The sequence below is a fragment of the Eimeria mitis genome, genomic scaffold (assembly GCF_000499745.2).
Source record: "Eimeria mitis Houghton genomic scaffold, Emh_scaff39, whole genome shotgun sequence".
Taxonomy (NCBI): domain Eukaryota; phylum Apicomplexa; class Conoidasida; order Eucoccidiorida; family Eimeriidae; genus Eimeria; species Eimeria mitis.
This window is the reverse complement of record NW_024015303.1, coordinates 1-11,456: the sequence shown is the minus strand read 5'-3', so window position 1 is coordinate 11,456 and position 11,456 is coordinate 1. Positions and strand designations below refer to the sequence as shown.

General features: G+C 52.4%; 4 protein-coding genes across 4 annotated transcripts; 1 reads left to right on the top strand and 3 right to left on the bottom strand.

Annotated features, from left to right (window-relative positions):
* Positions 1 to 298: 298 nt before the first annotated feature.
* On the bottom strand, positions 299 to 2,948 carry EMH_0040800 (meiosis-specific nuclear structural protein 1, putative; the record flags this gene model as incomplete). The annotated part of the gene is made up of 6 exons (XM_038022652.1): positions 299 to 613; positions 753 to 945; positions 1,114 to 1,328; positions 1,447 to 1,614; positions 1,770 to 1,974; positions 2,518 to 2,948. The coding sequence occupies 6 exons, from the start codon at positions 2,946 to 2,948 to the stop codon at positions 299 to 301; spliced, it is 1,527 nt and encodes a 508-aa protein (XP_037878506.1).
* A 1,464-nt stretch (positions 2,949 to 4,412) lies between these two features.
* Positions 4,413 to 8,002, bottom strand: EMH_0040680 (uncharacterized protein; the record flags this gene model as incomplete). Its single annotated transcript, XM_038022651.1, has 4 exons — positions 4,413 to 4,757; positions 5,084 to 6,773; positions 6,915 to 7,641; positions 7,858 to 8,002. 4 exons carry the CDS (start codon positions 8,000 to 8,002, stop codon positions 4,413 to 4,415), a joined length of 2,907 nt encoding a protein of 968 aa, XP_037878505.1.
* A 1,084-nt stretch (positions 8,003 to 9,086) lies between these two features.
* On the top strand, positions 9,087 to 9,782 carry EMH_0040570 (chaperonin CPN10, mitochondrial, putative; the record flags this gene model as incomplete). Its single annotated transcript, XM_038022650.1, has 2 exons — positions 9,087 to 9,365; positions 9,465 to 9,782. The coding sequence occupies 2 exons, from the start codon at positions 9,087 to 9,089 to the stop codon at positions 9,780 to 9,782; spliced, it is 597 nt and encodes a 198-aa protein (XP_037878504.1).
* Positions 9,783 to 10,291: 509 nt separating this feature from the next.
* Positions 10,292 to 11,332, bottom strand: EMH_0040460 (thiF family domain-containing protein, putative; the record flags this gene model as incomplete). Its single annotated transcript, XM_038022649.1, has 4 exons — positions 10,292 to 10,528; positions 10,685 to 10,833; positions 10,988 to 11,090; positions 11,219 to 11,332. The coding sequence occupies 4 exons, from the start codon at positions 11,330 to 11,332 to the stop codon at positions 10,292 to 10,294; spliced, it is 603 nt and encodes a 200-aa protein (XP_037878503.1).
* Between the last annotated feature and the right edge of the window lie 124 nt (positions 11,333 to 11,456).

Here is an 11,456-nt window from a genome sequence, read left to right as displayed (position 1 = left end):
TAAACATTTTACAGGGCACTACTAGAATCGTAAAGAGTAAACTTAAATATTTGGACATGTTGCAGCCAACATAAGTAAACCGCTAGGCGCCACTCGGAAGTATCATCGTCTGTATTTGCCCTTATAAAAACACATAGTGCACATTTCATTGGTAAAACGGGGTAGTTTGAAAAAAGGCTGTTCCTAGTATCTGAGCTGCCTGTAGATGAGTATCCAGCCACCGTTGGTAGCCCATTACACAAGGTGTGCCAACAACTTCCTCGCCGGCCTGCAAGCTAATGGTTGGTGCAGTTGGTCACTAAGTATGAATGTCGGTGGACTCCCCGGCTGGAAGTGTACGCAGAGTTCGTGGAAGGGGTGCTAGTGGATCAAGGTGAATGCTAGCAAGCTGCTGTCTAGCACTTCTGACAATGTTGTGTTCTCGTTTGTTATGAAGCGTATTCTTAGGCAGGAAGTCGGCGAGCTCTGCGTTCTCGCGCAGTAGTCTTTCTCTCTCTTGCTGAATAATTGCTTGTTTCTCTGCTTCTAGTTCGAGCAGCTTTCGGCGTTCCTCCTTGTCTCTTTCACGTTCTTCTGACACCTGACGGCGACGTTCCTGAATAATCGCTTCTACCTAAAGAACCGCGACGAGATACAAACGAACTCCCCCAAAATTTCAGCATGCAAGCAGGCACAGCGTACTTACTACTGCAAAAGCTACTAACTACTGCTAAAGCAGTTGTATGACTACTTCGTTAAGAAACCGCAGATACCTGTCTGTTATGCTCCAAGAGAGCGAGTTTACGTCTCTGTAGAGTCATCTGTTCAAGCTTTGCTTCTCTGGCGAACTTTGCGTATAACTCTTGCCGGAACTGACCCTCTTCAGCTAGTTGCTGTTGCCGCCTCCTTTCCTTCTCTTCCATCTGCTCCTTGAATGCCGTTGCGAGGGCATCCCTTTCTTGTTGTCTGTTGCATTAGACAAAAATCAGACCCGCTCGTCTGGCGCATGCACAAGCTTCAATGGCACTTCTATCTGCTACACTATCTTTGGTCAAGTTATTGGGTCCCCATGGAGCGCCTGTACACAGATTTTGGTGGGGGTTATACTTCGCAGCAAGAATCGTTGCGGCTAACCGTTTTTTCTTTTGAGCTTCTTCCTTTAGCCGTTCCTGTTCCTCGCGCTCGAATTCGTACAAATTAGCTATCAACTGAGCATAGTCTGTTTCCTCTTGTTGTTTTCGTATTTGCTGTTGCAGGAGCTCATCTAGGATTCTCGCTTTTTCCCTACGTATTAACTCTTTCTCTCTCGCCAAGTCTTCAGCTCGCTTTCGTTGCATATCGAGGTATTCCTGGATTTTTTTGCATGCCAAACGCATCAGGGGTACCGCCGGCCTTTTAGCGTCACATGCGTTAAAAATAGCCCACAGGTTTATGAGGTTTCTGCATGAAGTGAAGAAGCGTCCTCACCCTGATTTCATTTTCCTCCTTGATCTTATTTTCAAGTAACAGCTGTTTCTGCCGTGCTCGTTCTTTGGTTGCTTCAGCGACCATTTCTGCATGGAGCCGCCGTCGTTCCATTGACTGCCTTTTTTCATTCTCCATTTCTTCAAGCAGCTGTGCGACGACTGCTCCTACCTGAAAGTCTACACTCAATCTGTAGGATTTGAAAAGGTTTAGGTTTCAATATTAAAAAGGGAAGTTCTCCACAAGTGGCTATCTAGCCTCTATTAAATGGATGCTTCGAAGGAAGAGGCTAAGGTGATAAAACGGCGAATATCAACCTCATTTACCTGTTCCTTTTCAATAGCATATTTTTCGGCTGTTTCCTCTTGTTTCGTACGCTGCCTCTCTTCTATCTGTGCTGCGAGATCCAGTCCAACTTGGCGCATTTGCACGCTGCGGTCGAGTTCCTGGCGGCGCGCATCCTCGCAAGCTGCCAGTCGTTTTTCTTCCATAGCAAGTTCCAGCCTAGCATCCTCAAAGGCGGCATCAGCCCTGCGACACAAACCTAACCGAAATGCAGGATTACTAGGAGAATACTTACTTTGGCCCAGGTAGAGCAGCAGGGTGCAAATCCGGCAGGGGGGGGACGTATGGCCTCCATCTCGACATGCTTCTGGCTTGTTCAACAATGGAGACGAGCATGTTTTTATTCGGAAGCAACTGGGTCACTTTTTCCCCATGTATGAATAATATCACCGAGGTGAAAGTAAGGAATGTAGCACACGCTATGCAGAAAGGCACATGCTCATGCGAAACGGCGATAAAGGACACGAACTGCCTAGTAGCTCATAGTTTGTGTGGATTCCCCTGGGAATCTGTGAGCTGCTGCACACTACTTGTATTCGTTGATACTTCAGCTCGTTAGTATTCCAAATCTACCTCGATAGAATGAATGCGGGTACGAACTGAAGGTAACAGAGTAAGCCCACTGGCTGGACGCAGTTCTACTCGCAGGCAGTTGAGATGGTGCGGACGAAGCGTTTGTAGAGGCTTTCTACACAAAAAAAACGGGAGTGACATTGTTTTGGGGCTTACTCTCTCAGCTGTCGCTCGAGGAGCTGAGCGGCCCTTTCGCGATTGACTCGGGCCGTTGCCAGCTGCTCCTTTAGCTTGCGGATCTCTTCGCTCTCCTGGCAGATCTTCTGTCTCTCTAGAGCAGCTGCTTCCTCTCGCAGCAGCTGGTTGTCTAGAGTATCAGTGATTCTCTGGTGAAGCTGCTTTTCCTTGATACTTTGCTGAGCTCGCTGCTCCTCAAAAGTATATTCTAAATTCCTAGAAAGCTCTCCGATGTCAGCTTTGGTCGCATTTTGGCGCCTAAGTGCCTCCACCCGTGCATCACTGCGTGCAAGGTTGACCATATGAATCCTTGCAGCTTCGATCTCGGCTAAGGCCCTGTTGTGCTGCTCTTCCGCACGCCTGCGCTCTAAACGGCGCTCGACGGCTAAGCGATTAGAGGCCTTCCCCATTGTGAACGCGAATCCTAACCAGTCCAGCGACTGAAGCTTGTTGTTTGTGAATACAAGGGAACAGTTTCGGCTGACTCCTGCTGCTCTTCGAGCTATTCATTCAATGCATGTTGATGCTCAAGCAACTCGCAACACGTGTGCGGCGAGTGGGCATGGGGCACACTGACGCTATTTTGCCGGAAACACCGGGGAACAGGAAAACATATACACTCCCCTAAGCTATAAAGGCGAAAAAAGTACAGAAGTCGCACTGTAGTATGCTTCATTCCACGGTGTCAATAACGAGAAGTAATGGATTCGTTGGGGTGCAGACATTTAGTTGGGGCACCCCGCCTCTACCAACGATTCATGGCCACTGGTATTAATAAACAGTCATTATTTATTACTGTCATGAGAAGGCAGAGCAGGCAACCTACTGGTCACACATGAGTGCTGCGCTCAGCGGTGCTCGCTGCCCTAGATGCGTAACGGTGAACCAATGCTGTTGGCGTGTTCGCGCTGTTTGGCAAAAATATGCATAACAGGCATTCTTTATAAGCTGCATTGCAGCTGTAGAACACTGGAAGAGATACTGGAGCAAATAATCATCTCAGGGCTGTTCTTCCAAGCCCCCTCCAGAGCCCCGTATAGAGGTCACCTGTTGACGTGCCTGTGGGGGCTAGCTATCCATAGAAAGTCTACACTAAATTAGAGTGCAACACGCCAAGTTCCGCTTCCTATCTGCCATATGCTACTATCCAGCTTCCTCTCAGCAGCCACTGCATTCGGGCGCTCTTCTCCAGACGCATTCAAGGTGTGTACGGGAGACCCTCTGCAGTACGACACAGTGAGTCGCCCGTGACGCCGATCCTGCTGGCAACTAAACTTTATAACTCAAATATGGTTCCCTTTCATCTCAACTTCTGCCACGAAATCTGCAATTCAATTCGTGGGCCGCTCCAGTCCATACCGCGTCCCTTGAGTCTGCAAACTAGTTTTGCATTGCTAAGGCATTACCATAGGGAAGAGGCAGTAACAGTTGTCCCTGCAAGCACCTACCTGCAGCCTTTGCTAGACGCTGCTAATAGCTGAATCGCACGTCTGCGTCTTCCTGTGCTCCGGAGTCAAGCGTATTATCCAACCAGCATATTCTACGCCGGAGAACTACCTTATCAAGCACCATTTATTAGTCTAATGAAAACGTTGGCGTATGGCTACGGACTATGTACGCCAAGCAAAGCTGAGTTCAGCGAACAAGAACTGCCAGCTAGACCTAGGCTAGCTAGGAGCAACTGCCTGTAGAACCAGCTCCCCAAATGAATGCTCCGCCGAGTGCTACAGTCTAACTCCATATACCAACTAACTGCGTGTCGTGCTTCCCACTTTCAAACTGTCACTTCCATGACGCGCTTTGAGTTGTAACATAATAACTAATCTAAAATAATCCAAGCGTAAGTCCTTGGGGGACCAAAATCCAAGAACATTCTATGGGGCTGTCGGGACAGAAGGACGAGCTGGTTCGTGTAACTGCATGATCGGCTGCGTCATACGCGAGAAGATAGACTCGAGCAGCACATGAACAGCTTTCTCTTCATGCTGCTGCACAGGTGCCTCCGCTGCTTCCCCTGTGGCTGCCATGTCGACGGGACGTACTGGAGCAGGGCACGGGGCTGACTTGTGAATTGTTGACCGAACAAAATCTACCAACTCCAGTCCTATGTCCTCTTCCCTGGCAATAGTCAGAGCGTCGTCGAAGTAAAACGACGCGGCTGCATCGGAGGTTTCGAATCCTTCAGCTTTGCCCTCGATAGAGCAGGGTGGAGGACGTCTCTGACAACAAGAATGACGAGTATGACTACTGCTCCAAGGACGACAACGTTCGCAGCAGCAGCAACACGTCAACGGTCGAGCGCGAAGCAGCAGCAACAACAACATGATCACCGCCGCGAGACAGCTACACAAAGAGCAGCGTAGGGTGGGGAGAGGCTGCAAAGCAAAGAAGCAAACGCAGACAAAAACATGTTGCCGGCAGCAATGCCCGTATTTCTGCTGTTTACAGAGCATGCGTAAAGGAATGCACCAAACAGGAGCACTTCAACTCGCCTACTCGTTAGGTTGCAGAGACAGACGCTGCAAACGGCTGCCCTAATGTGTACCTGGAGAGGCTGAAGAGTTTCGCATAGCTCGGTGATGAGTGCAATGAAATTATCTGCAGCAGGAGGAAGGCTCCTCAGTATGGCTTTAAGCAGCTGCTGTTGTCTTCTCTTCCAGAGTTCTGTTGGCTCAATATCGTCCCCTGATTCCCCATCCACGCAGGAGACATTATCTGATTCGTCCCCTTCGCTGACTTTGCGCAAGTTGAAATTCCTCGCCTCCCCCTCATCCGACGCATTCTCCAGCATGGGGGACTCTTCGCCGTCGGAATGTCGGGCATCAGCGTCTCCCGGTGCTGAAGGGGCTCCCTCACATGAGCAAGTGCAAAACCGACGGTGATAGTTCGCAAGGAATCTGGCAGACGCGTCGGTGCAGCAAGAAGACAAAAGGTCGAATGCAATTACCACGTCCGACAGCCGCATGTACCCCACCTGAGCTTCAGTACTTGAGCTAGCTGGGAGAGGTGACGGTTCCACAGGCTCAGTAGGAGTCTTGAGGATGCTCCTCAGCTCTCCAGTGCCATTTCGCGTCTGACTGCCTGCAGCATGAGAACTACCTACTGCTGCCTGCCGCTCTAGGCGAGCATAAAACCCCGGTCCATCATCTTCGTCCTGTAGGTTGAAGAAGTGTTTGAAGACAGAAGCCGCTGACTCTCCATCACCATCTCCTTCTACCCCGTCCTCGTCGTCGTCATCTGCAAATCGAACGCGCGATCCGCGAGCCTTGAACGGTGCCTCAGTATGCAAATTCTTCTCCCCAGGGGTGGCGGCACTGGGCTCCCCCCGTTGCTCCGGCTGCCGTTCAGCCGCTGCGCTCCCTTCCGTCCTACTTGGGCACACGGACGAGCGACGTGGCGAAGATGAGGTCGAAGCTCTTTCACTTTTAGGGCAAGTAGGAGACCCCCCCTTTGTTGATCCACTTGCACAGGCCCCAACAGACTGCTCGCACGCTCCTGCATGGCTGGTAGGAACGGAAGCCCTGGAGCCCTCACTACCTGTTGAAGGAGAGCCGTACTCCAACAAGAGGATGCTATTCGGCGCTGATGTCCCACCTTGCATCCCCAATGCAGAGACAGGGGCGTGGTCGGCCGAAGGGGGCCCTTCCCCAACTGTGCATGCACCAGGGGTGTCCCCATTATTACTGGCCTTCACTGGTGCCTCATCTGCACTGCTCTCGTCATCGACCGTCAGGGGGACTCTAAAACTCTCAGACTCCAGGCTTCCGTCCAGCTTAGTCAGTTCTGCGCTAGACGACTCCGTGGAAAATGAGACACAAGAGGACCGCTTTTCCAGAATCGGGTCCATCAGGCGTCCCGCGTCGCTCCCCAGCAACTCGTCCATCTCTACAGCTGGCTGCAGCCCCTTAGAGCGCCGTGGAGAAAGACCAGTTCTGGGCTCTCTTAGCTGCTGCTGCCTCTGCTGCTCCTGCAGGCTAGCTTCACCCGCCACCTTACCCCGGACTTCCTCTGGCAAGCCGTGAGGGTGAGGACGATAGGCGGCCTTCCGCTCCAGCGCGTCACTAATCCACTCCTTAATTCCCGGCCTGGTGTACATGGGCTCCTCGTCCAGAAGGCGCAGCAGCTGCTGCTGGCGGTTGCAGCAACGACTGCAGCAGAACTGCATCAGCTCATCCTCCGATATGGCCTTGCTCCCTCCAAAGTCGAGTGTCCACCGCCACAACGCTGCGCGCCGCCTGATGCATAAAGACACCAAAAGCCGCAATGGAAGCGTTGCACACATACCGGACGGCAAAAACAGAGCACATGCACCTGTGCAAACATGAAAGCAGCAATCTATTCGGCGTGTTACGATCGCCGTCGGGAACCCGTCTCACTTTTCAGGTGTTGAGATGTTCCGCCTGCCGCAGAACACAAAGCCGCAGCACTGTGACTGTTGCCTCTCGACAGCCAAATCCCGGAGTTCAGAGGGCTTGAGGAACACAAGTAAGGATGCGATAATATACGCGAAGTGCTCCATGCACTGCCCGCAAGATACCCAGGCGGTGACGGGCCGGCTTTCGTCTTCGACGGTCCTCGTTGGTCGCGCGCCTTCAGCAGATACTCCCTCCCCCCCGACAACCGATTCCATTGTGCTCGTGCGGGAAGAATCCTGGTTGTTTGCCCCTGCGGGAGTAACAGCTGTACTGAGGACATCTGCGGTCCCCTGGGGAACACCATATGAGCAACACTCGGGGCAAAGCGGCTCATGACTCATCCACCCAGGCGTCTGCGTCTCGTGCTTCGAACGACGCTGCCACAACACGCGATCAAGGGTGGCTAACTTGCCACTTAGAACGGGGTCTTGCTGCAGTAGCTTCGAAAGCAAAGGGCAAGTGAGATGTTGTTTGATTAAATGGGGAAGGTCCCCCACTATGCCCGGGTCAGAGCTCCGGCAGCCATCTGCATGAGCAACGGAGGCACCTGCTCTGGGGTTCAACGACGAAGCGTCACTCGAGGCGCAGCCGGTGCACCGCTGCCACCCGCCAACCCGCAGATCTAACAGCTCGCTTTGGACCCAAAAACGCGCCGATGTGCATCGCGCCCGATACTCCAAAAGCGCCTCTGCAAAGATATGGAAACACACGATTCAGCAGGACCCCAAATGCAAGGGCAACCCAACTGGTACCGGCCCCTCCTACAACAACTCCCCCGCATCTTCCATGAAGAGGAAAATGCGCACAGTCGTTTGCTCAGCCCTTCGTAGGCACCATAAAGTGGATTTGGGGCGACTATTCTAATGAAAAACACCTGAGCATGAGGACTGTAATGTTATCTTACTTGCGCGTTCATCCGTAAGGCTGCGGAAGTCCTTTGCACCTTCCTTTTGGGTTTGCTGCTGCTGCTGCTTCCGCACGCGGTGCCTTGCGCCTGGAGACCCACGGTCCCCTGAAGCCTCCGCAGAGGCCTCCCCGCTTTCCTCCATCCGGCAACCTACAGACGACGCGGGCTTTCAAAAAGCAGGTGTGGACCGTACGTGTCCAATCCACAGAGAAGCGACTCCTCACAAGGCTAGTCAGCGGAAGGGGGAGCAGCGACCTTTAGCGTCTGCCACCGGTAATTTGGGTGCCCAGTGACAGCTTTCTCAATGAGATAGGGTACAGCAATGCATATGTTGCGAAAAGTATTGTGATAAGCACCAAGTTTTCTGCAGAAAGGGGCAGAGGAGGCAGACTGGCAGTTCCTGGGCCCCAGCAACAGACCAGGCCCGCCACGGTGTCTATGGCAGCAGACGCTGGACGCTCAGCTTAGGCGGAGAGTCGCAGCGACCGTCTTCAGCCTTAAAAACAAGAAAAGAACAATAAAACCCAAGGGCTTGCTACTCTTGTCTCGCAGCGCAACGCAGGGCTCAACATTTACGAGCTGCGCACCTGCGGTAAGCCGCGGCGACCAGCGCGCCTGCCAGAGGCAGCCTTCTCTGCCCTGCCGTTTGGATGGAAATAGAAAACCTGTACAAATGAAGGGAAATGCGTCGGAAGTGTTGGTGAAAGATAAAACGCAGCTTTTGGTCGTCCTTTTGGGGTGACCGGAGCTGTAGCAGAGCCCATGCGCCCCACGCCGAAAAAGCGCAACTCGAGGTATCACGATGAGCCAAGGAAGCAAAAAAATGGCGAGAATCTGAACGCGTTCTTTACCGAATCTCGTGTTCCATCTTTCTTTGACTGTATGTCGCAGTATGGGGCCGGCCGTGGCTGTTCTCCCTTAGGGCTGCGCGGCAGCAGCCCCTAGACAGGCTAGGAGTTTTCGGGTCTTCCAACTATGCACCTTAAAGCATAAACGACTTCCGCCTCCTTAGTTGTAGCCATAGGCATTACTTCTGTTCTTCAGAGGCGTTATTGTGCGTGTATATACGCATCCCCACCAAAATGGTAGGCAGAGCACTCCGTTGGCCCCTCTCCTCCACCAGAAATAAGGCGCTACCCTCTGAATCCCCCCGCTTCTGACTTGAACGGAGCTAAAACCATCCTTGCCGTAGCCTCATGTGAAATTTCTGGGAGTGCTCTGCCTCCATGATCAAGCTGTCCCCCGTTGCAACTAGACAGTTTATGGGACCCGCCCCACACGATAACAACAGCGTTGCTTCTTCCTTGCTTGTCGATCACAAGGCTGTCTTCCACATGCTCCACAGAACAGAGCGGGAGTTTTTTGCCTCTAGTGAATGCCATGTCGTTGGGCAGCAGCAGCTTTACACGGCTGTTGGCTCATTGGCTTGCACAGGGGCCTCCGCCGATTCGGCGGTGGAATCCTCACGATCTTATTTGCTGACTTCTTCGTGCGAGTTGATGTCAGTCAGGAGTTGTTCCGAGTTCCATGGTCTTCTGACTTGTTGTTTATGTGCTTATCTGTGCGTGCGCGCTTGTGTGTTTGCGTATGCGGGTCGGTTTCAGTCAGGAGCAGCAGCGCGCCTCATGCCCCTCTTCGGCCGCTGTGTCGTCCAGAAGGTGCAGCCGGCGGCAGTGAGCAAAGGGGGAATATATATTCCTTCAAGCGCTTCTCAACAGACGGGCTGCCAGATGGCCAAAGTCGTAGCCGTCGCCCCGCCGAAGCCCTCGGGGAACGTTGCCGTGAGCGAGGATTGGTCCAAGCTGCAGGTGGGGCAGACGGTGATGGTGCCGGAGTTCGGCGGAATGAAGGTGCATCTGGATGACGAAGAGCTGTTCGTGTTCAGAGGAGAAGACATCCTTGCAGTCGTAAAAGAACAGTAGACGCTTCAAGGTGTTCTTACTGCTCAAAGGGTTTGCTAGTTTTTGAGTTGGCGACGATTTTGTAGTTGTACAGGCGAGCAGCCAGACCCATGGCTGCGCGTCGGAGGTGATGAGGGTGAAGATGGGAAGGAGCCGGAGATGAGCCAACTCGCCTAACGGTTCTTTGTTGGCAAACAAGTAACGTAGCGCTTCACGCACCGAGCATCATAGTATACCTCGTGTAGCGGCAAGCTTGAAGGAGAGAGCTGCCGCAGGTCTTAGTAGGGGTCAAGCCTACAGAGGCCATTTCGTGACACGCGCAGCCGTAGTGCGTTGAGCTTCCGGGTGTTAAATTTACAACGAACCAACCGTCCAGTTCCGTTTCAGTGCCAGTTTGCACTGCATCATCAATGGTGGAAAGTTGTCTTAAGTGTGCTGCTTCTAGAGCAAGGGTTTAGAATGGCACATGCACGTTGCAGTAGGTTGTCTAGACTCGGCAGTGCAAGGTCAGATTGGGGTAGATGCACGGTTCAGCTCTGTAGCGACTTCAGCTTGGCCGCCAAGTCATCTACGGATGACGCACAAGCAGGAGTTCTCGTTTCCGCACAGGCGTGACTGCCCGACTTCTCGTTTTCGTATTCTTCCCCGTCATCAACTAGACTGATGCCGAAGGGGTTTTCTTCGTGAAGTGGTCCGTCCGTAGGTTTTTCTTCCTGCACGCGAGGCAGGTAGTCTTCGAGTGTCAGCCCCTCTTCTTGGACCTCCTTCTGCGTTGCAAAAAAATGACACGCCGCAGAACGCCTACTAACCGAAAAGTGGTGGTTTAGCCCTTCGGGCTGGTCGTATGAATACTCGTATCTGAACATTGACAGCACTGCGTTAATTTGTGAAACAGGAGACATTTCCGTCCTTCCTCCACACACCTGTCTTTTGCAGCACCATGCGTCTGCGCACTGATCGTTTGGCCTCAGGCGCAGTGTGGTGAAGTAGTCCTGCAGCGACTCCCATCCCACAAACGTCGACGGCCGTCCGAAGCCCAGCAGGAACTTAAGTGCATTTTGCACCAGGAAACCTGCAGCCTCAGCAACCGCTAATATGTCACAGTGAACAACGGCTGCTGTGGAGATGGTGGTGAAACGGTTGAAACTGACACAGAAGGTAGGATCAGCAACCACAGAAGAAGGAACTAGTGCCGAGTTCGCGTTCGTTGGGAGGTTGTCGTTTACCTGCTGTGACACCCATAGTAGTAGGCAATGATGCGGCGCACACGCCTTCGCGTTTTATAGAATTCTCATCCTCCTTTGTAGCCACGACGTATGGGGGAGCGCACTGAACAGCAAACGCCTCGAATCACAGCTACTGAACCCGTCTCACCAGTTGCTCGACCTTGATATCTCCGCACAAGAGCGCCATAATACGTAGCTCTATCAGCTGTCGTCACCAGCCCGCCAGCCTACCTGGAAACAAGCTAAAACCCCAGGAATGCACAGCTGTATTTGTCCGCTGGTTGCATTCTCACTGACCCCGCTGTTGAACCACGGAATTCCTGAAAAGCGAGCGAGACACGGCATTGCGGACCCATCGGCACATGCGCACGTATACACTCACACACCCACACTCACACGTATGTGTACAGACGGGTATATATATATATATATATATATATATATATATATATATATATATATATATATA